This window comes from Ahaetulla prasina, chromosome 8 (assembly GCF_028640845.1).
Source record: "Ahaetulla prasina isolate Xishuangbanna chromosome 8, ASM2864084v1, whole genome shotgun sequence".
Lineage (NCBI taxonomy): Eukaryota > Metazoa > Chordata > Lepidosauria > Squamata > Colubridae > Ahaetulla > Ahaetulla prasina.
The window spans coordinates 88,026,701-88,051,350 of record NC_080546.1 but is presented as its reverse complement, the minus strand read 5'-3'; the positions used below and the strand labels follow the sequence as shown (position 1 = coordinate 88,051,350).

General features: G+C 43.1%; 1 protein-coding gene across 6 annotated transcripts in view; it reads right to left on the bottom strand.

Annotated features, from left to right (window-relative positions):
• Positions 1–2,339: 2,339 nt before the first annotated feature.
• Positions 2,340–24,650, bottom strand: part of TBC1D1 (TBC1 domain family member 1) — a 114,488-nt gene continuing 92,177 nt past the window's right edge. For all 6 annotated transcript variants that reach the window (XM_058193917.1, XM_058193919.1, XM_058193920.1 and 3 more), the window contains 8 exons: positions 23,924–24,109; positions 22,096–22,257; positions 19,878–20,036; positions 16,350–16,594; positions 13,198–13,357; positions 11,643–11,812; positions 8,768–8,938; positions 2,340–4,910 (listed from right to left, as the gene is read on the bottom strand). In XM_058193917.1, the coding sequence (XP_058049900.1) occupies positions 4,734–4,910; positions 8,768–8,938; positions 11,643–11,812; positions 13,198–13,357; positions 16,350–16,594; positions 19,878–20,036; positions 22,096–22,257; positions 23,924–24,109 (1,430 nt within the window). In that variant the 3' untranslated portion in view covers positions 2,340–4,733. The remainder of the gene's footprint in view (positions 4,911–8,767; positions 8,939–11,642; positions 11,813–13,197; positions 13,358–16,349; positions 16,595–19,877; positions 20,037–22,095; positions 22,258–23,923; positions 24,110–24,650) is intronic.

Sequence of the window (24,650 nt, the reverse complement as noted above, 5' to 3'; positions counted from 1 at the left end):
ACAACAACATTAAATCTTCCCATGTGTTGTGTCCCACTCCTCCGCTGACGGCCGGGTCAGGGAAATCCGAATCAGGCGTGCCTCCGCAGCTCTGCCAAAGTCCTAGCAAAGTCCTCAGGGCAGGCAGGAGACCAGAAAGTGACTTCAGCAAGATATGTTTAGACTTTGCCTGACTCAGAGAATGCCAGAAAGCAGGTCCTTTATATAGGCTATGGGGTGTGGCTCCATGACTCAGCACTTATCCAGGCCTGCCCCTCCCTTCCTTCTGTTGCCTCCGTCTATCAAGTCTTCTGACGCGAGGGTCACACCAGTCTGCAGCTGTTGGCAATTGACCTCCCTCAGGCTCACATGCTGTGGAGGAGGGGGAGGGGTCTAGTTGCTCCGTTTGCCTGGGCATGGAGCCAGAGCTGGGGGCTGGAGATACTTCCTCCTCTTCAGCCTGTCTGGGCATGGAGCCAGGGCTGGGGCCGGGAGGCATACTAGAACATTCCTCCGCGTTCGGAAGCAGATAAGAAGACCCCGGCTGTGGTGAGATCGGACGAGACACAACACCATGTTAGGATACAGCAAGATGCCTGACTAGGTGGCTCAATGGCTAAGACGCTGAGCTTGTCAATCAGAAAAGGTCGGCGGTTCGAATCCCTAGTACGCGTCTCCTGGGTGAGCAGGGGGTTGGACTAGATGACCTCCAAAGGCCCCTTCCGGCTCTGTTACTGTTGAAAAGATATCTACCGCGTTTTTGATCTTGCGGCAAGTACAGGGGGTCCTCGATTTACAACCATAATTATATTTTAAGAAACTCAGAGGAAAAGGTTGTATGTAGGAAGCTACATCAATCCGTAATCTAGGAAGCACCCTCCATAAACTGGAAAGCACAATCCATATTCTAGAAACCTGTGGAATGTTAGATTTACGTTTTAAGAAATCCAGAAGAGAAGGCTGTATGTAGGGAGTTTCTTCAATCCATAATCTAGGAAGCACAATCCATAATCTGGAAAACACAAACCATAATCTAGAAAGCACAATCCATACTCTAGAAACCCATGGAATGTTAATCGTATGTTTTAAGAAATCCAGAAGAGAAGGTTGTATGTAGGGAGCTTCTTCAATCCATAATCTAGAAAGCACAATCCATACTCTAGAAACCCGTGGAATGTTAATCGTATGTTTTAAGAAATCCAGAAGAGAAGGTTGTATGTAGGGAGCTTCTTCAATCCATAATCTAGGAAGCACAATCCATACTCTAGAAACCCGTGGAATGTTAATCGTATGTTTTAAGAAATCCAGAAGAGAAGGTTGTATGTAGGGAGCTTCTTCAATCCATAATCTAGGAAGCACAATCCATACTCTAGAAACCCGTGGAATGTTAATCGTATGTTTTAAGAAATCCAGAAGAGAAGGTTGTATGTAGGGAGCTTCTTCAATCCATAATCTAGGAAGCACAATCCATAAATCTGGAAAACACAAACCATAAATCTAGAAAGCACAATTCATAATCTAGAAACCTGTGGAATGTTAAATTTATGTTTTAAGAAACCCAGAAGAGAAGGCTGTATGGAGGGAGCTTCATCAACCCATAATCTAGAAAACACAATCCATAATCTAGAAAGCACAATCCATAATCTAGAAATCTGTAGAATGTTAAATTTATGTTTTAAGAAACCCAGAAGAAAAGGCTGTATGGAGGGAGCTTCATCAACCCATAATCTGGAAACACACAATCCATCATCTAGAAAGCACAATCCATCATCTAGAAAGCACAATCCATCATCTAGAAACCTGTGGAATGTTAAATGTATGTTTTAAGGAATCCAGAAGAGAAGGTTGTATGTAGGAAGCTTCATCAATCCATAATCTAGGAAGCACAATCCATAAATCTGGAAAACACAAACCATAATCTAGAAAGCACAATTCATAATCTAGAAACCTGTGGAATGTTAAATTTATGTTTTAAGAAACCCAGAAGAGAAGGCTGTATGAAGGAAGCTTCATCAACCCATAATCTAGAAAGCACAATCCATAATCTAGAAACCTGTGGAATGTTAAATGTATGTTTTAAGGAACCCAGAAGAGAAAATTGTATGTAAGAAGCTTCATCAATCCATAATCTAGGAAGCACAATCCATAATCTGGAAACCTGTAGAATGTTAAATTCATGTTTTAAGAAATCCAGAAGAGAAGGTTGTATGTAGGGAGCTTCATCAATCCATAATCTGGAACCACACAATCCATAATCTAGAAAGAACAATCCATCATCTAGAAACCTGTGGAATGTTAAATTTACGTTTTAAAAAACCCAGAAGAGAAAGAAAAGAGGAAAGGAAGAGAAGGGATGACACTTTTCTGGATTTTTGGAGCATCACACATGAATTTGACGTTTATTGCTTTTTTAAAACGTTAAAAAAACCTTACAGACGGGGTAATGTCAGTCCAAATCCAATGCGGCTGGGCATACTAACAGTATATAGATACGGCAGTAAGTGTCTGATGCTGACAATGTGAAATAAGTATGGAAAAACAAAGAATACAAACACGTGGGCGATGATGTCTAACATCAAAACAAACAACAGCAAAGTCAATAAGATTGTCATTTCCAATATTTATCAATGCAAAACAACCACGTGCTGAATTTCAACCGTTACTTCCCAAGGAGCCCGTGTAACTTTTTAAAAAGAAAGACCGTTGCTTATTTAATGCCGTCAACTCTTGCTTAAAAAATAACCACACTACATCGGGCAGGGGAGACCTGCTAGTTTGTTATGCTTTCCTTTCAAGGGTCAAATGAATTAATTTGACGAGGATATTTAAAATTATCTTTCAATTATCTACGCTCTCCTAAAAATGGAACCATTTCCCCCCCCTCCGATGAAACAGTTATTAAATCAAGCTACATTTGTAGTGCAGCTACTCCTTGAAGTGCAGATTTACTTCAATCGGCGGCAAGCCACACGGTGAGTCTCACCATCAGTACGTAACTAGGTTAAAACTTTTAAAATCACCAAGGTGCGCATTTGTTAGCAAACGAACAAAATTGTGATCGTAACCAATCATTCTGATTAAAATTGTGACCGCACAGTGATGACTCCTCGAATATTTGCCAAATACCTAAAGCGCACAACTATGTCTGCACGCCTGATGAAAAATAATTAATTTTTTTAAAAAAATAAAACTGTTTTAAAACCATCACCTTGTTCAGTGTATGATATACTTCTAAGTGCAACACGTATAGGAATATCTTTCATTTGTAAGTGGCTCTGAAATTTTCAACGGCGATGTTTGAAGTGTTATCTTGCTTGATATCTTGCTTAATATCTGACTGAGCTGTTGGAATTAAAACGGGAAACGACTAGCTTTGCATTCAGAAAACGAAGGCTTGAGGCACAATGAATCAAAAATAAATAAAGCAACATCTTAAGGAAGTGATGGCTAACCTTTTTGCCATCGCGTGCCAAAAGCGGGTGTGGGGGGGAGCGCTTGCCCACACCCATAATTCTATGCGCCCCACCTCCCCCCTGCGTGCTCTCCCCCCCTGAGCTCTCCCAGCTTTTGGCACATGATGGCATGGTGGGCCCTCCCCAGGCTCTAGAGCCTTTCTAGGAGCCTAAGGAGGGCGAAAACGGCTTTCCCCACCCTCCTGGAGGCCCTCTGGAGGCCAGAAATGGTCCATATGCCAACTTCTGGTCCCATCGGAAGTCAGCACATGGGCCATTTCCAGCCTCTGGAGGGCCTTCAGGAGGATGGGGAAGGCCATTTTCGTCCTCCCCAAACTCCTAGAAAGGCTCTGGAGTGTAAGGAGAGCAAAAAACGGGCCTTCCTCACACACACACCAGGCAGTCTAGAGGCAGAAAACAGTCAGTTTCCCTACTTCCGGTGGGCCCAGAAGGCCCGAAAAGGAGCTGAGCTTGTGTGTGCAGCGATATGGCTCTGCTGGCCACCTTTGGCAAGCGTGCCATCGGTTTGCCATCACGATCTTCAGGCATAGTCAACTATAAAGATATGTAAGCTTCGGATTTTGCCAATACAGAGATAAAGAAAAGACATCTCCTGAACCCTGACACCAAAGCATTCAACCATACTAAGACATTAGATTAAAAGTTACAAAAATCCATATTTATCACATTGGCAACAACAAAGAGTAGTCCCCAAAATTATAGCATGACGTTTTGGCTTCTTTGTGGTTCTTCCTGCCGGCAAGTTTTAAAAACACACTGTGAGTAAGCAGAGCCCACTTTCCGCTTTGGAGAAAGCAATTCGGTCACAACTGAAGATACCTTAACCCCTTAAATGGGAAAGAAATCACTCCAGCATGTTCCTAAAATTGAAATTCCTTGAGAAGTTTGCAGCCCGTGAGGTTTAGCCTGGCATTTCCCTAAATGCTTTCAGTGTTAACTACGGCGAGAGTCTTAGAGCGAAAAACGGTTACTGTACGTAGGGTAAAGAACTCCGGAAGTTTACAACCAGGTGGAAAGGTGTCAACGTCTAGTCAAGCGGAAAGATCCTTCTGCGTGTTGTACTCCGTCGATGGATGATTCGAAAGAATTTGGGACGTAGACGAGCGAGGCCTTCCACGCTGAGTAAGAACATTGTAACATTTTCCTCCTCTGTGCAACACGATTTGAGAAAAAGGAAGACGGAGATAAGGTAAGGCATGGGCGGTACAAAAAATTCTAAGAGTCGCTTAGAGAAAATCTCTCCCTTTTTTCCCCCTCCGACGCTGAGCCTTAAATTCTCAGTTAGTGGGAAGAGTTTTCCCCGCTGGAGTTTGCTGGCTGCGTGTGGAATTCCTTCAGCGTTTCTAACAACCCTTTCCGCTCCAGTTCCAGAGTGACGATGGTTTGGTTCAATTTGCCTTCGTTATTAAGCAGCGCTTCAACCATGGCTTCCAGCTTTTGGATCTTCCCATTAGCCACCTGGAAAGAATAAACAGGAAAGAAGGATACTGATGATAATGGAAGAATACACAATGCCAGTGATCAACACGGCCCGCGGGTCGCGGTTCAGCTGTCAGCCCTGATAGAGATGGTCAATGATAAACCGATGTTTGGGGTGAAATATAAAATTTGTTACTATCAATTCTGTAGGGGTGGCTTGGTTGTTGTTGTTTTTTTTAACTTTTAAAAGCATTTTTTCTACAACCTCTTCGGCCGAAAAAAAAAAAGATTTTAAAGGGTTCTGACAATCCCAACTGAGTTGCCTGATCGCCAGAACCTTTTAAAAGCATTTTTTTTACAACCTCTTCGGCCGAAGAGCTTGTAGAAAACATGCTTTTAAAGGATTCTGACGATCCCAGCTGAGTTGCCTGATCGCCAGAATCTTTAAAAGCTTTTTTTTTAACAACTTCTTCAGCCAAATGCTTTTAAAGCAGTGGTTCTCAACCTTTATAGTGCTGCGACCCCTTTAATACAATTCCCCACGATGTGGCGACCCCAACCGTAAAATTATTTTCGTTTTCAATTTATCGCGCCTGAAGCCATATTGGCTAGCGATCTGAACTGCTTACGATTGCCTTGAGGACGGAGGCATTAAAGCGGAGACTCTTCCCCTATTAAGTTTATCGCGCCTGAAGCCAGATTAGGCTAGCGGTTGGGAGTGATTGCAGCTGGCTTGAGAGGGAGACATCAGAGCAAAGATTTCTCTCTTTTTTAATTCATTGCGCCTGAAGCCGAATTCGGCTAGCGATTTGAAGAGCCTGCAGCTGGCTTGTGGAGTTAACCATTCTTCGACTCGCAAGTATACTTCCCATATTTCCGATGGTCTTAGGCGACCCCTGGCAAATCGTCATTCGACCACCAATGGGGTCCTACCCACAGGTTGAGAACCGCAGTTTTAAAGGGTTCTGACGATCCCAGTTGAGCCACGCAATCATCAGAAGCTTTTTTTTTTACTTTTAAAAGCATTTTTTCGGCCAAAGAAAAAACGCTTTTAAAAGTAAAAAAAACCAAAACCTCTGACGATCGCGCAGCTCATCTGGGGCAAGGGGGGGGGAAGGTATTTTTGCTACTGGTTCTCCAAATCACCCGCCGCCATCGCTACCAGATCAGGCGATACGGTCCGCACCAGGAGCATTTCATCCCTGCAACCATTCCTTACTACTCAACAGGTTTCCACCCATATCAGGTAAAAGTCCAGTTGCCTCCTGAAAAAGCACTTTTGGGACATCCATGACCTGGATGACTGAGAATCTCTATAGACTTTTAGCTATACAATTTGGGAGGAACAGCCTTTGAATGGTGGAGTACAAACGGTTTTTCCAAAAATTGCAGACTATGGGAACCATTAGCACAACTCAGGTGATCCTGAGGACACAGAAAAAACTCCGGGTGGCCTCAAGGACTCTCTAAAAGAACGCAAATGACCAGCTGTCTGCAAGGAATATCAATCCTTCCGTTCCGCACCATCCAGTCAGAGCTGAAGAAGCTTCTTGGATGAGAAGTGAAACGTCTTCAAAGAAAAAACAAGGAAGTCCAATTGCTTCCTGAAAAAGCATCTTTGAGACAACCATGTCATATGAAACCACACCTGATTCAGACCAGAACTTACATACGGAGTGAAGATGGATGAATTAAAAACACAATTTTAGACGGTCTCACTAATTGGCATTACCTAAATCCCATTCCGATTTGGGATTTCTACCTCGTTCAAGAACAAACAAATGATTTCCTGTTGCAGTAGATTGTTTTAATGTCTACTCTACAGGATATAAGTAATTGGACTGAAATTTGGGAATCCCCAAGGAACTGGTCCTTAATGTCCTTTTCTCCAGTCATTAAAGTTAAAGGTAAAGATTCCCCTCGCACATACGTGCTAGTCGTTGCCGACACTAGGGGGCGGTGCTCATCTCCGTTTCAAAGCCGAAGAGCCAGCGCTGTCCGAGGACGTCTCCGTGGTCATGTAGCCGGCATGACTCAACGCCAAAGGCGCACGGAACGCTGTTACCTTCCCACCAAAGGTGGTCCCTATTTTTTCTACTTGCATTTTTACGTGCTTTCGAAACTGCTAGGTTGGCAGTAACTGGGACAAGTAACGGGAGCTCACCCCATTACACGGCAACATTAGGGATTCGAACCGCTGAGCTGCCGACCTTTCGATCGACAAGCTCAAACGTCCTAGCCCCTGAGCCACCGCGTCCCTCCTCCAGTCATTAAGATGTTTTAATTATCTAAGTTATACAGCTGGCCATCTCGTAATCATGTGACTTTGGGTAGCATCCAACCAAACTAAAACAATGAATATCTACAATCATTATCATTAACAAATATTAAAAACATTTTAAAACTATTAAAAAAATATTTAAATGATTGTCTTGAACCACAAGATGTCTGGCAATAAATTTGATGACGATAATAATGATGACGCTGATACTGGCAGCAATCTGTCTCAACCATCAGTGCCGGACAATAATATTTGTGATACGTTTTTAAATGTTCAACTGACTGAGTTTCATGTTTAATGAAAAATAATAACAACAACAACAACAACAACAATGCTTGGGAAGTGTTCGACTAGTGATCTGTGATACGAAATCCAGCATAGTTATCTCGTTTGCTGTGTATACTGTCATTTTGTGATAATAATAATAATATGGGAACCATCAAGAAAGAAACGGAAGGTTTAATACTCGCTGCTCAAGAACAAGCACTACAAACTAATGCCATGGAAGCAAAGATACAAAAATCCACCGACAATCCAAACTGCCAATTTTGCAACAACAAAGCCGAAACTGTTTCGCATTTAATATGCAAATGTAGCAAAATCGCACGAACTGATTACAAAGCTGGACACGACCGAGTTGCTAAATTAATCCACTGGTCATTATGTAAAAAATATGACTTGCCTGTATCCAAAAAGTCATGGGAACATAAAGTGGAAAAAGTTATAGAAAATGAGAGGGTGAAGATCATGTGGGACTTTCGAATACAGATGGATCGTCACTTGGAACACAACACACCAGATATCACAGATATGGAAAACCGAAATGTACAATTTATTGACATCACGGTACCAGGAGATGCCAGAGTTGAAGAAAAAGAGCTGGAAAAAATCATGAAATATCGCGACCTGGCCATTGAAACTACCCAGCTTTGGATGAAACATGTAACAGTGATACCCATTGTCATCGGGGCACTTGGTGCCATGTCCAAGAATTTTATAAGATACATCAACAAATTGCAGCTTCCTGCAATAACACCAGCGGAACTGCAAAAACTGCGCTACTTGGAACATCGTACATCTTAAGAAGGTACTTGGTTGATACCTAGGATGCTGGCAGCAACCCGTATCAACCATTAGCACCATTCAATGGTATTTGGGATGCATTTTTGAACGTTCAGTTGACTGAGTTTCATGTTTAATGAATAAAGTAAATAATAATAATAATAATAGAATAATAGACAAAGGGATCTTAATAGTAATAGTTCTTGGTGCTCTCTGAGCTCAATTCTTTTCTTGAAGACTTTTTATTACCCAACTAAGTGACATCATCAATGCTAGAAGGGAGTGGGTTTTTTTCTGTTTATATACTCGTGGTTCCAAGGGTATAAAACCCTTACATTTTAAATTGGGAACATCATTTTGAATTATTTTAGTGTGTGTGAAATCTTACGGCTAGCCCAATTGGTTAATAGGAAAAAAAAAATGAGTGCAAATTAATTTTCGACCAAGGGAAATGTATTCATTGTTGATTGCATCCAGCAGAAATAAATACGAGTTCTCCCTTGACATGCTTAATATCTTGTTTAATATGTGACGGCTGAAGTGCAGCTCATACCTGCAGCTCCTCAAGGAGATCCAAGTTTTGCTTCCGTAAGTTGCTGTTGGCCTTCTCGAGTTTATCCATCCTTTGATTATCATTGAGTGAAGAATCTATTAATTCATCCTGAAGTACATGGTATTCAACTTCGTAAGCTTGCAGCTGTTTGGAAATATCCATCTCAAATACCTGCGGTGGGAAGGAAAAATTAAACAGAAAACCACATGAACATCAAATTTGTCTCATCGTATCATATAGAGCACCAGGCCATCTTATTTGTCTCTTGAGAAACCTATATGTGGGTCAAGAAGCAACAGTGAGAACTGGACAGGGAAGCACTGATTGGTTCAAAATTGAGAAAGGAGTTTGGCAAGGCTGTATAGTATCACCCTGCCTATTTGACTTATATGCAGAGCACATCATGAGAAAGGCAGGGCTAGATGACTCACAAGTTGGAATTAAGATTGCCGGGAGAAATATCCTCAGATATGCAGATGATACCACTCTAATGGCAGAAAGTGAAGAGGAACTAAAGAGCCTCTTGATGCAGGTGAAGGAGGAGAGTGCAAAAGTTGGCTTGAAACTCAACATTAAGAAAACTAAGATCATGGCTCCTGGCCCACTCAATTCCTGGCAGATAGATAGGGAAGAAATGGAGATGGTGAAAGATTTTATTTTCCTGAGCTCCAAGATCACCAAACATGGGGACTACAGCCAAGAAATTAAAAGACACTTGATCCTGGAGAGGAAAGCTATGGCAAATCTAGACAGCATACTAAAAAGCAGAGACATCACCCTGCCAACAAAAGTGTGTCTAGTCAAGGCCATGGTTTTCCCAGTTGCAATGGATGGCTGTGAAAGTTGGACCATAAGAAAGGCTGAGCGCCAAAGAATCGAGACCTTTGAACTCTGGTACTGGAGAAGACTCCTGCGAGTCCCTTGGACTGCAAGGCGATCAAACCGGTCAGTCCTAGAGGAGATCAACCCAGACTGCTCTTTAGAAGGCCAGATCCTGAAGAGGAAACTCAAATACTTTGGCCACCTAATGAGAAGGAAGGACTCCCTGGAGAAGAGCCGAATGTTGGGAAAGATGGAGGGCAAAAGAAGAAGGGGACGACAGAGAACGAGGTGGCTGGATGGAGTCACTGAAGCAGTCGGCGTGAGATTAAATGGACTCCTGGGGATGATAAAGAAAAGGAAGGCCTGGAGTAACATTGTCCATGGGGTCACGGTGGGTCAGACACAACTTTGTGACAAACAACATCATCATATAAATGAAATCGGGGGGGGGGGAGGGATAATTTGAGAATGCCAACATTCTCCTAAGCAGAATTTCCTGTCTATCCTAAACTTTTGCAACCTCCTGACCAGAAAAATCAACGGGGAAGCCAAAGTCACCTAACGACGGTGTTACTAACTTAAGAACTGATTTAGAGAGTTGAAGACTAGTGAAATATTGGTGCCCAAATATTCTAAAGCAGCAGCTGGCCTTCAAATCCGAAGCACTGCAAGTCGGAAAGAAGGATGCTTATCCTGTAGCTTCGCAATTGAGACTGGACATACTGATTTAAATCCTGGGGTTAGATTCAGCCGGTTCGGAACAGTTCGGGTGAACCGGATGCTAATTTTACTTCCGGTTCGCCGAACCGGTAGTTGCAAGGACTGGCTGGACCCGCCCACCCCATTCCGCCCCTCCCAGGAGTCTTCACGCAGCTCATTTCGGATACCAGGTAAGTGCAGGGCTCGTGCAGAGGCTCTGGAAGGGCAAAAAATAGGCCTCCTGGAGGTTCTGGAAGCGGGCTTGTTTCCAGCCTCCGGAGGGCCTCCAGAGTCCGGGGGGAGGCTGTTTTTGTCCTCCCAGAGGCTCAAGGAAAGCCTCCAGAGCCTAGGGAGGGCCAAAACGCCCACCTGCCGTGGTGCAGGAGGCAGAGTACACCCAGCCCACCATGGTGCAGGAGGCTGAGTAGGCCACGCCCACCATGGCCACGCCCACCCAGCAACCAGGCAGAGTGTCAGGGTTCCATGGAACACCCCCAACGAAATAAAGCTCTGAGGCTTGAGGTTCCTCAAAGTTCCAATTTATTAGAGATGTCATGTTGGCACAGCTGGGAAAACCCGAAACTGAAAGCTTCCAGGTTTTCCACACCCAGTTGACAGTTCACAGCCCTGCCCCACACCCACAAGTTCATCACATTGCCCAATCAACTCTTCACACTCAATTGGATACAATCTTCAGGCAGTCTCCATCAGACGCAGGAAAAAGTCCTTGAATACGGAATGTTGTTACGACTAGCTTTCTACCGCTCCAACAACAACCTCCTCCCAACTTCCCCAGCTAAAATATGTGGCAGTTAAGAAGCAAAAAGAAACTTGCCTTCCAAAACTGACACAGAGAACCGGTTGCTAATTTTTTTGAATCCCACCCCTGTTTAAATCCATTTTTAAAAAATGAGAAAAAGCCAAGAGGCATTGACTTTTGTTGTTCTCTATATATCCTGCGATACACCTCCCTGTTGTTTTTACCCTATCACAATGGTTTTGCATTAAAGAAGACTAGGCCATGCGGTGTGAAATTTGCTTTTTTTTTTTTTAATGTGCACAGAACATGGCATTATGTTTCTTAGGATATTCACACTAAGTTCAAACATCCATCGTTTCCTCCATGCCAAATAAAACAGGAAGACGCAGTAGGGAATTATAGTAGTCTCCAAAGCATCTTAAAACAGATCTGGCTATTGTTTAGAAATATGTTAATTCTGTAGAAGGAAATTCCAACATCTTAACTCCCCAAATAAGCTGCAGTCCGGCTAGGAGAAACTCGTCTCAATTACACGCGGAAGTTGTTCTACATTTTGCAGCTTCTATTTTGCCCTGGTCATGTTCCACTTCATACCTGGTTAATGGTTTTTTCCATCTGTACCAAGCCCAGATTGGGAAGAATACTTTTGATGAAGTCGACAATTGTTTCCAGGTTTTCATGCTGCAGAATCAAAGGCTTATGGCTTCCCAAAAGACTCAGAGCGACTTTAAATATAACTTCCGGTCCTTGGAGGAACATCAAATCTGGAGGAGGCAGGAGAAACGTTAGGAAAGGCGTTTGAAGATAATGATTCTATTCGCTTACCTGAAGTTTCTGTTCATTTATTCTTTAGTTATGGCCATCACCACCATCATCGTTTAACGACCCCATAATCCCTTGCGGGGTGGAGTCTGGGCAACTGAATGGAGCTAGCAGAGTGTTTACTGGCCAGATGCCCTTCCTGTTGCCAGTACGGAGTTTTGTTCAGCAGCTATATTCTCAGTGTGCCCAGAGAGAGAAATATCGGCCTCTACCTAGGATCATTGGTGGGTTGCCCCCGGTTCGGGCCAATTCTATAGAACCGGTAGTAAAACCGGCGGGAGGCTCCGCCCACTGACCCGAACGTCATCAAAAGTGATCTGCGCATGTGCGGGCATGATGCGAACAGTAATAAAGGTAAGTAGAACCCATCCCTGCCTAGGATTGATCTCACAGCCTGGTCATCAGTCCCTTTTCTGTTCTGACCCAGCTCCCCAAACACGACAAACCCTCTGACGTGAACTCAAAAGATTCCTTTACTAGGAGCGCCGGTAGTCCCAGCAAAAAGTTTCTCTCACAGGCTAACAAGTCCATCCGTCCGTAAGATGAACAGTTGTCTGCCAGATCATCTCCGCCCCCTGCCTTTTATCCCCAGAGCTAGGGTGGGGCTTCGCTAGCAATGGCAGCTCTTCCGTCCCAAGGACCGGCCTATAGATTTCCACTGCTCTCCTCTCCTCTGCCTTCGGCACATCAGTGGGTCATGCACTGGACCCAGCTGTTCCTCCTCTTCCTCATCAGTCACCTCCAGACCTGGGGGCTGTTGACTCTCCATCTGAGGGTTGACGGACGGCCCAGGCTCCGCCTCTGTCTCTCTCTCTCTGTGCCATCTCCATTCCCTCTTCCCACTCGGAGCTCTCAGGTTGCCTTGATGCTGGCCCTGACTCCCACGCCTCCTCCTCCGATTTGGTTGCTGTCGGCGGCCGATAGTCCACAACATTATCTCAGTGCTGTTGTAACTTCAAACAGTCACTAAATGAACTGTCGTAACCCCAGAACTACCTGTATGTATTTACTTATAATAAATACCTGTATATATTTACTTATCTTTTGTCATGGTCTCCCGATACTCTAAGTCAGAGGCCTCCAACCTTGGCCACTTCAAGACTTGTGGACTTCAACTCCCAGAATACCTCAGCCAGCAAAGCTGGCTGATGAATTCTGGGAGTTGAAGTCAACAAGTCTTAAAGTTGACAAAGTTGGAGACCCCTGCTCTAAATAAATAATTGTCCCCTTCTCCTTTGGCCTTCCATCTTTTCCAACACAAGGGACCTTCCTTCCTTCTCACGAGGTGGCCGGAGTTATTCAAGCTTCAGACATTAAGCTGACTTACCGAACACCCGAGCGACGAACCCCAGAGGAAACTGAGACGCAAACAGAGTCAGAAACCACGGGGCAGCGTAGAGGCTGGGGCTGATCTCATTGGCTTCAAAGTGATCGTATAGATCTTTGTGGTAATCGTGAAGGAGTCGAGAGAGCTGATACATCTGGATCTGCCAAGCGAACAAAAGAGAGAGAAGAAAAACTTGGAGGAAACAAAATTAGGACTTTTTTTTTTTACACCACAATCGTCGGTGGTGGACGGAGGGCGGGATGCATGCCGTCGGGAGGTGCCGCTTCAGGCAGCCCTTGACTTACGACAGTTCATTTAGTGACCGAAGTGACGACGTCACTGAAAAAAATGTGACCTGTGACCATTTTTCACATTTAACAATGCCTTGCAACATCCTCATGATCCAGATTTGCAACGCTTGGCAACTGACTCATATTGGTGAGTCCCAGGGTCACGTGATTCTCCTTTTGCAACCTTCTGATGAGCAAAAGCCAGATTCGCTTAACAATCAGGTGACTGACTTATCAATGCGGCAAGAAAAGTCGCAGAACGGGGCAAAACTCACTTAACAAATGTCTCCCACTTAACAACAGGAATCGTGGTCATAAGCTGAGGACTCCCCGACAATGCAATTGAAAGGCAGTTCTGAGTTTTCATCCTACCCGTAAGCCAGTTGTAAGTTCAACCAGGCAAAACAACTAAGTTTTAATGCATGGTTTGTTGTGATCATTTTTTTTAGAAGAGTTCCAGTCTTGAAAATTAAAAAATAAATAAATCATCCATTGCCTGCTAAACAAATCTATCAAAATTATCCCCCATATCGCCCTCCCCAAAATAATTATCCGGACATGCAACTAAAAACAGTCCAGGTTTTTAAATCTTTCCTTTGACCATTTCAAGGTGGAGGTGTGATGGTCCCGTAGAAATGGAAGTGGAAACTCACAGCCAGCTGCGAGTTCAAACTCCCCTTTAATGCTCCAATTTTCCTGTCAAACGTTCCCACGTTCTTGGCAAGTCCTGTTGTGACCGAGGCCCAAGTAGTGATTACCAAACACAATTCAGTCCTGAACAAACTTACTTTATGAACCAAAACAAATTCTTTCTAAACAGTCCTTTGGTCTTATCACCAACCTTTGTTGTCTTTGGCGACCTGCCAAAGACTTTTCTTGGCAAAACCCCCACAAAGTTCAAGAGATGCTGACAAGAAGCAATGGAATCAACGTTGCTTTTCTACAAAGAACCCAATGGCTCGTTGCTGCTTTTTTAAGCCTTATGGGAAGGGCCAATCATCTTCTGGCCTTACTCCCGAGTTGTCCTTTTTGCTTCAGCTGCTCTTGCCTCCCGGCATCTCTTCTCATGCGTTCACTAGGAACAGGCTCCTCCTGTTCCTCTACCTCTCTGCTGTCCGCCTGTGGAGGCTCTGGAGTCTATGCATCGCTCCCAGATGGCCCTGGTCCCATCTCTGCCTCTGACACAGAGCCCTCGTTTGGGCCTTCCCCTGACTCCAGGACTGGCCCATCATCCTCCCCAGCCTCCTTACTGTATGACTCCACTGCCAGTTCTGCAGGCTGCTGCCGGACCACAACAAGTCCCAGAGCAAAGCGCACACATACGCCTCTGGCTGCGTGCAGTCCAGCAAAACAAAGGAACAGGGAAATGAGTCCACAAAGCAAGGAAGAAGCTGGCAGTCCTGCAAACTCCAAATGTCTTTGTACGTCAAGGGCTACCCGTATAGGGTTCACGTAACTGGGTGCAATACTAGACAACTCTTACAATACTAGACAATGCAGTATCAACAGTAGAGACCTTCAAATTTCTAGGTTCTACCATATCTTAAGACCTCAAATGGACACCTAACATCAAAAACGTCATCAAAAAAGTACAACAAAGAATGTTCTTTCTGCGCCAACTCAGAAAGCTCAAAACTGCCCAAGGAGTTGCTGATCCAGTTTTACAGAGGAATTATTGAGTCTGTCGTCTGCACCTCTAGAACTGTTTGGTTTGGCTCTGCAATCCAACAAGACAGACACAGACTTCAGAGGATCATTAGAATTGCAGAAAAAACAATGGCTACCAACCTGTTTTTTATTGAGGACCTGTATACTGCACGAGTCAAAAAGAGGGCTGTGAAAATATTTACAGACCCCTCGCATCCTGGACATAAACTGTTTCAACTCCTACCCTCAAAATGATGCTATAGAGCACTGCACACCAGAACAACTAGACACAAGAAGGGTTTTCTCCTGAACGCTATCACTCTGTTAAACAAATAATTCCTTCAACACTGTCAAACTATTTACTAAATCTGCATTACTATTAATCTTCTCATCGTTCCTATCACCCATCTCTTCCCACTTAAGACTTTATGACTGTAACCTTGTTGCTGGTATCCTTAAGATTTATATTGACTGTTTCCCTATGACTATCCTTAAGTGTTCTACCTTATGATTCTTGATGAACGTATCTTTTCTTTTATGTACTCCGAGAGCGTATGCACACCAAGACAGATTCCTTGTGTGTCCAATCACACTTGGCCAATAAAGAATTCTATTCTATTCTATTCTATTCTATTCTATTCTATTCTATTCTATTCCTATTCCTATTCCTATTCCTATTCTATTCTATTCTATTCTATTCCTATTCTATTCTGTTCTATTCTATTCTATTCTATTCTATTCTATTCTATTCTATCTCATTCTATTCATTCTATTCTATCTCATTCTATTCTATTCTATTCTACATTCCATTATTCTATTCTATCTCATTCTATTCTATTCTATTCTATTCTCTATTCTACATTCTATTCTATTCTATTCTATCTCTATTCTATTCTATTCTATTCTACATTTTATTCCCTATTCTATTCTATTCTACATTCTATTCTATTCTATTCTATTCTATTCTATTCTATTCTATTCTATTCTATTCTATTCTATTCTATTCTATTCTATTCTATTCTATTCTATTCTATTCTATTCTATTCTACATTCTACTATTCTATTCTATTCTATTCTATTCTATTCTATTCTATTCTATTCTATTCTATTCTATTCTATTCTATTCTATTCTACATTCCATTCCATTCCATTCCATTCCATTCCATTCTATTCTATTCTATTCTATTCTAAATAAACCTGACCCAGGTCCTTTACCTGGAGAATCGTCATGTCCGGTCGGTATTGTTTCCGAAGGCCCATATCAAACATTAGGAACTTCAGCATCTTGAAGGCTTCCTCTTCGCTCATGTGTAGTAACAACACACCAGCCACAAAACTGAGGCCTTGACAATAGCCTACTTCTTGATCCAGGAGGGAGTAGGCCTTCAGGATATTATAGAGGGAAAGCTGGCCAGCTCCAAGCTGGGATGAGAAGTAGGGATGGGTCGGAAAAGTGCGCCCTACAAGAGAGACAGAGAGAGAAAAGAGACGGTCATACACACAAATCAGTCATACTGACGTGCAAAACACTTTCCAAATATTAAAAAAAAACCAACAACAACTCACAATTGAGCCCATTAAGTTTCTGAGCAAGACCGCCGTTAAGTGAACCTCGTCCCATGCTAACCACCATTCTTGCTACAATTGTTAAGTGTCCCCCTGCAGGGAACTGTTCAGTCCTTAAGCGAATCAGGAATGGTTTGGTAATTTTCCAGGAAGTTGTGTATAATGTTACAGAAGGAGGCAGAAGGAAGGGAGTCCTCAACTTAAGACCGTAATGGAGCCCAAAGTTTAGGCTGCGAAGAGAGACATTCGGGAAGGGAGCTTCGCCCCATTTTACGACTATTCTCGCCACTGTTGCTAAGTGAATCATTGCAGCTGTTAAGTTAGTAACCCGGTTGTTAAGGAGTCTGGCTTTCCCATTGACTTTGCCTGACAGAAGGATGCAAAGGGGGAATCGCGTGACCCCGTCATATGCTGCAACCCGTCGTAAATACGAGTCGGTTGCCAAGCGTCCGAACCTTGGTCACATGACCATGAGAATGCTTCAACGGTCTTAAGTGTGAAAAACGGCCGGAAGTCACTTTTTTCAATCACGTCGTAACTACGAACGGTCACTAAATGAACTGTTGTGCTCGCCACTGTTGTTAAGTGAATCATGGCCGCTGTTAATTTAATTACCCCGGTTGGTAAGTGAATCTGGCTTCCCCATTGACTTTGCTTGTCAAAGCTGTCTGGGAAGGTAAGAAAAAGGCGTTCACGTGACCCCAGGACAGAGAAACCGTCATAAGTACATGCCAGTTGCCGAAATTTTGATCGCGCAACCATGGTGTTGCTGCAACGGTCGTAAATCTGATAACCCATAAGAAGTTACTTTTTTTCAGTGTCACTGTTATCTTCCAATTGTTATCTTCCAACTGTTTCAACTCCTACCCTCAAAACGACGCTATAGAGCACTGCACACCAGAACAACTAGACACAAGAACAGTTTTTTCCCGAAGGCCATCACTCTGCTAAACAAATAATTCCCTCAACACTGTCAAACTATTTACTGAATCTGCACTACTATTAATCTTCTCATCGTTCCCATCACCCATCTCTTTCCATTTATGACTGTATGACTATAACTTGTTGCTGGCAATCCTTATGATTTATATTGATATATTGACCATCATTTGTGTTGTAAATGTTGTACCTTGATGAAGGTATCTTTTCTTTTATGGACACTGAGAGCATATGCACCAAGACAAATTCCTTGTGTGTCCAATCATACTTGGCCAATAAAAAAAAAAAAATTCAATTCTATTCTATTCTATTCAATGGTCAGTAAGTCGGTGGTTTTTAACTGAAGGACCATCTGTAGAAGTTCTGAAAGTTCTGAATGCCATTTGCTCACAAAGAAACTTCTTCAATCACCATCATCATCATCTTCATTTAATGACGCCATAATCCCTTGCGAGGCGAGGTCTGGGCAACTGAACGGAGCTGAGTATTTACTGGCCAGATGCCCTTCCTGTCACCAATGCAGAGTTTTGTTCGACAGCTATATTCTCTTTTTTTTATATATATATAAAGTTTTTTATTTTGAACACATTAAAACACAAGACAAACATACAACGTTTATATACATATCACTGTTTCTTACCAGTTATTCAAAGCGGTCCTTTCTTACTATTTATACATACTTTAATTCTATCTTATTCTACTTTAATTCTATCTTATTCTACTATTCTATTATCTATCTTCCTTTATTTCATCTACATTCATCTACATTTTCTTTATTTCATCTGCATACAGATTTTACCCTGTTGTTCAATTTTCATTATCTTTCCTATTTTCCAACCATTCATACCATCTACACCAGCCCTTCTAATATTCTGTATCCTCTTTTTCTTTGATTTCTTTTGTGAGTTTGTCCCTCTCTGCACATTCTAGGATTTTCTTAATTAAATCTTCTTCTGCTGGTGGGTTCTCCTTCTTCCAATTTTGCACGTGCTGCTGTTAATATGTGTAGTATTAAGTATTGTGTATCATTTGTATAGTTTTCTGTTGGGATCTCTAATAAAAATTGTTCTGGCTCTCCCATTATTGATTTCTGTATTATCTCCTCTAACCACTTTTTGATTTTAGCCCAGAATTGTTTTGCCACGGACAGCAGATATATTATCAGTGTGGCCAGAGAGAGAAATACCTGTCTCTACCTAGAATCGAACTCACAGCCTCCTGATTGTGAGGCGAGAGCTCCACCTCTAGCCCACTGCACCACTCCCTAAGAAACTTCAATACATACCATAATCTTCTAGTCTTAAGTGAAACAAGACCAGGGGTGGTATTCAATTACTTTCCCTACCGGTTCGCAAATGTAAGCACGCGTCCATTCATGCGCCCAGCCTTTTGCACATGTGCTTTGCTGGCGCATGCACCTTCTCTACATATGCCCAGCCTCAAAAACATGTGTTGTGTCTCGCTCGCTTTCCCCACAGCCGGGCCCCTCTTATCTCCTTCCGAACGCTGAGGAATGTCCTGGCATGCCTCCAGGCCCCAGCCCTGGCACCATGCCCAGACAGGCCGAACAAGACGAAGGGCCTGAAGTGCCTCCAGGCCCCAGACCTGGCTCCATGCCCAGGCAAACGGAGCAACTAGGCCCCTCCCCCTCCCTCACAGCATGTGAGCCTGAGGAAGGTCAATTACCAACAGCTAGAGCCTGGAGAGATCCTCGCTTCAGGAGAATTGATAGGCGGCGTCAGCAGAAGGAAGGGAGGGGCAGGCCTGGATAAGTGCTGAGTCATGGAGCCACACCCCATGGCCTATATAAAGGATCTGCTTTCTGGCATTCTCTGAGTCAGGCAAAGTCTACCTTGAATTGCTGAAGTCACTTCCTGGTCTCCTGCCTGCCTTGAGAACTTTGCTAGGACTTTGGCAGAGCTGCAGAGGCACGCTTGATACGGACTTCCCCGACCCGGCCGTCAGCGGAGGAGTGGGACACGACAACATGCCTAAATAGGATGGCATAGAGCTGGGTTGTTTAGACGGGCCCACCCGTGATTTCTGCTACCAGTTCGGGTAAACCGGTAAAAACCGGTTCTGGTAAACCGGTCTGAACCGGTTCAGGTCCACAGGTCCGAATCAGTTCGGATCCACAGGTCCGAACTGGCTGAATACCACCTCTGAAAATGATCCTTTTTTGGGCAAATGCAAAAACGTTCCAAATTGAATACCAGATTTGCTTGCGGGCAGACTTACCTAAATCGATCAGAATTGCATGCTGCTGGGAAGTCAGCTGTTTTAGGAGTTCTTTGTACGGCGTGTCCTTTGGCTGTTGCTTATTTGGAAATGGGTGCTGGAGTTGGTGCAGCTCTGCTAAAAACTTCCATATCTCTCCCCGTTGTTGCCGAGGAACTCCTGTTCAAAAGATTTTAAGAGCCAAAAAAATAAATAAATCAAAAATTGTGGTGAATGAGACATCAACGTACAGGATGTACAAGCTCCCTGCTTTAAAAAGGAAAACTGTTGCTTTCAATGGGGGTGGCCTTCCAGAATGACCTTGAAATGCTGCTAGGATAAGCTCATTTATCCTGGAATGTCTTTCAAACAGTTAATACCATCAGCAAGGAGCTAAGAGGAATATTGCTCTCCTGGGGTCTTTGGTGCTCTCTGAGCTTGGTGACTTTCTTGAAGACATTACCCAACTAAGGGACATCATCAGTGCTAGAAGGGAGAGATGTTGGAAGAGGAGGAGGAAGAGAGGGAGGAAGAATAGAATAGAATAGAATAGAATTTTATTGGCCAAATGTGATTGGACACACAAGGAATTTGTCTTGGTGCATATGCTCTCAGTGTACATAAAAGAAAAGATACGTTCATCAAGGTACAACATTTACAACACAATTGATGATCAATATATCAATATAAATCATAAGGATTGCCAGCAACAAGTTATAGTCATACAGTGACTATGTGTCATTGTCATAGTCATTGTGTCATAGTCATTGACTATGTGTCACTGTGTGGTCCTTGATGTTCTCTGAGTTGGTGGCTTTCTTACAGATAATTTCATTACCCAACTAGGTAACATCATCAGTGCAAGAAGGGAGGGGGGTTTGCAGCAGTGGTGGGTTTCAAATTTTTTTACTACTGGTTCTGTGGGTGTGGCTTGGTGGGTGTGGCATGGCTTGATGGGCATGGCAGGGGAAGGATACTGCAAAATCCCCATTCCCACCCCACTCCAGGGGAAGGATACTGCAAAATCCGCATTTCCTCTGATCAGCTGGGACTCAGGAGACAGAGAATAGATGGGGGCGGGGCCAGTCAGAATTTTGACTACCGGTTCTCTGAACTACTCAAACTTTCCACTACCGGTTTTCCAGAACTGGCCAGAACCTGCTGAAACCCACCTCTGGTTTGCAGAGACGAGGAGGAGGAGGAGGACAACAACTGTGGGGTCTTTGGTGGTCTCTGAGCTTGGTTATTTTCCCGCAAACATTTCATTACCCAACTAGGTAATATCATCAGTGCTAGAAGTGGGTGGGGTTTGTTCTCTGTTTATGTATACGTGGCTTGCCCTGTCAGAGTTGGTAGGAATCTTCGTGGTGGTTCCTTTAATCATGATTTATTGCTTGTCTAAATTGGTAGTTCCTTGATTGGGATACTGTTTACGTCTTGACTCTGGGTCTGGCATTAATTTTGGTGTCAACCTCTATTTAATTGGGTATTGATTAGCATTGTTTTGGTTCTCCTGTTTTATTTTGGGATTTTTTTTGTGTGTGTGAATTGTCTCTTCTGAATGGTATGTCGGTGTTGTTTATCTCTGCGTGCCTCTATGCGCCAGAATAAGCAGAAATTAACACCAAGATTAATATTGGATCAGCCATCAAGAAATAAACAATCCCCAAATCAAAGAACTACCAACGCAGATAAACAAGTTAGAAAAAGATCTGTAAATGGAGAGTTAGAGCAAGATTTTGTATTCATAGGAATTTTTTCTCTCTCTCTGAAAATGCCTTTTTAAATATCGTGTTTCCCCGAAAATAAGACCCTATCTTATATTTTTCTGAGCCCCAAAATAAGCGTTTGGCCTTATTTTCGGGGAGGTCTTATTATTTTGGGGCAGATGGAGCAAGACGGGGCTCCTCTTGCCATCTTACCTGATTTCCAGCTCTGTCTCCCTAACCCTAACCAGAGGAAATGGCGGGGACCGGCTGCGCATTGTTTAAATATTTTTGGGCTTATTTTTGGGAGAGGGCTTATTTTCAGGGAAACACGATAGTTCTGGCCATAACTAACATCATAACTCTCACCTTTACTCCAGTCATGTATTGCTTAAAAGTTTAAAGCATGATACATTTATTCAATATCATTACTATATTCTTCTAAACAGGTCCTGCATCTGTTCAAAACGATAATAATACACTTTCCAAACTGCTAACGTATTTGCATCCCTCAAGGAATCAGTTGATCTCACCTTTCTCAACAGCAGAGTGTATTTTTTCCACGTCAAACTTGACCTTTGACCTTCCGGGCGTGTTCAGCATTTTATCCCAGACGGAGATTATTTCTTTGAGACATGGAGTCATTTCTTCGTAATCAAGTTTTAGGCGCTTATTTAGCAGATCGTTTTCAGAAGCTAGAAGAGAAAAAGAAGGACAGGTTAAGGCCACCAACATACCTGTGAAAGGCCACCAACACATTTCCTGCAAATTGTCTGTCTGTCTTTCTATCTACAATCTATCTATCTATCATATCCATCCATCCATCCATCCATTCATCTGTCATATCTATCATCTACCTACCTAGCTACCTTTCATATCTATCTATCTATCTATCTATCTATCTATCTATCTATCTATCTATCTATCTATCTATCTATCTATCTATCTATCACCTACCTACCTACCTACCTACCTATCGATATATATATATCTATGGTATCTATCATTTGTCTGTCTGTCTGTCTGTCTGTCTGTCTACCTACCTACCTACCTACCTATCTATCTATCTATCTATCTATCTATCTATCTATCTATCTATCTATCTATCATATCTACGACCTACCTACCTACCTACCTACCTATTTGTCTATCATCTATCTATCTATCTATCTATCTATCTATCTATCTATCTATCTATCTATCTATCTAACTATCTATCTATCTATCTATCATATCTACCACCTACCTACCTATCTATCATCTATCTATCTTTCTATCTATCTTAGATAGTCTATCTATCTATCGTGTTTCTCTGTAAATAAGATCGGGTGTTATATTAATTTTTGCTCCAAAAGAAACATTAGGGCTTATTTTCTAGTTAGGTCTTATTTTTGGGGAAATACGGTACTAAATGTGTCCATCTGGCTGATTATCTGAACTGGGGCTTTTTGGGGGGTTAGGGTTTATATTACGAGCATTCTGAAAAATCATGCTAGGGCTTATTTTCTGGCTGGGTCTTATTTTTGGGGAAACAGGGTACCTGTCTATCTAATCTAATTGATAGACTTGAAGAGAGAAGGTTTTCAAAAATAAATTAAAAGAGACGGTTAAGAGATGCTAGGAAGACAATATCTTCGAAAACTAAAGAATCCAATCCTTTGAAGGGTACAAAGGAGACAAAGTCTGAGCTCCCTTATCAGCCCTTCCAGGAACAAGACTTAAAAGCCGCCATTTATAAAATAAACAAAGTGCCTATTAAGATAAAATAAACTCAGTAAGGGGAAAGTTAAGTACTGAGGATTATTAAGCACAGCAAGCAACGCATGACGCGCTATCTGTAAGCAACCTCTTTAGTGTCTTTGATACAAATCAGAGGTGAAATTCAAAAATTTTAGCAACTGGTTCTCTGCCCGGTTGCTGGGTGGTCGTGGCCATGGTGAGCATGGCCTACCCAGCCTCTTGCACCAAGGCGGGGGTGGGTTCACCCTCCTCAGGCTCTGGAGGCTTTGCTTGAGCCTCTGGGAGGGCAAAAACAGCCCTCCGGAGGCCGGAAACGGACCTGTTTCCAGGGTTCTGGAACTTCCGAGACGCCCATTTTTTTGCCCTCACAGAGCCTCTGCGCGGGTGCTGCACTTACCTGGCATCCAAAATAGACTGCATGGAGACTCCTGGGAGGGGCAGGGCAGGGCGGGCGGGGCCAGCCAGTCCTTGCAACTACCAGTTCGGTTAACCAGATGTACAATTAGCATCCGGTTTGCCCGAAGTGCTCCAAACCGAAGCTCACTCCGAAGTGAATCCCAGCCCTGGTAGAAATATCAAAAATATAGATATATTTTTTTCCCGGAGAGATTTGGTTTTTACCTTGCAGTTTCTGGTTTTCCTTTTCCATCCTAAGTAGGAGGATCTGCTGGAGAATAGCTTTTTGCCAAAGTTCCCTCAACTCCTTGGATGTCTTTTTTCTCTCTTCTTTGGTTGTTCCGAAAGGACCGTCTTCACAAACTGGCTGTAGCGGTGATCTAGGGGTCAATTCTCCCAGTTCGGAATAATCTTATTAGACAATAAGAGGAAAATAAGTCTTTTTTATTTTAATTTGAAGATTTGTCGGAATTCCTCAATCAGGGGTCTGCAACCTTAAAGACTCAAAGAGCCATTTGGACCCGTTTCCCACAGAAAAGAAAACACTGGGAGCCACAAAACCTTTTCCGTGCCTGACTGCATACGTAGTTGAATTAAATATTCTGTTTTCTTCTGAAACTTTTCTTTTTTTTGGATTTATCCATGGTTGGCCTACCAGGGGTTGAAAAGCTCAATAAATCGCGTGCCGGTGGGTGTCGCACATTGGCAGTTGTGACGCATATTTTAAGCAGAAGGTTGAAGGAGCCACACGCGGCTCCAGAGCTGCAGGTGGCCGACTACTGTCCTACATCAATTCTAGCCATCAGAAGAGGAACAGCCAGCAGGAAACTGAAAATATTACAAGACCCTTTATCTATTAATAATGTAGCAAATACATTCATGTCCTTGGAGATCCCCAGTCATCGTGATCACGGTTGCCCCGAGGGTCCTTTTTCAAGAGGCAACTGGACTT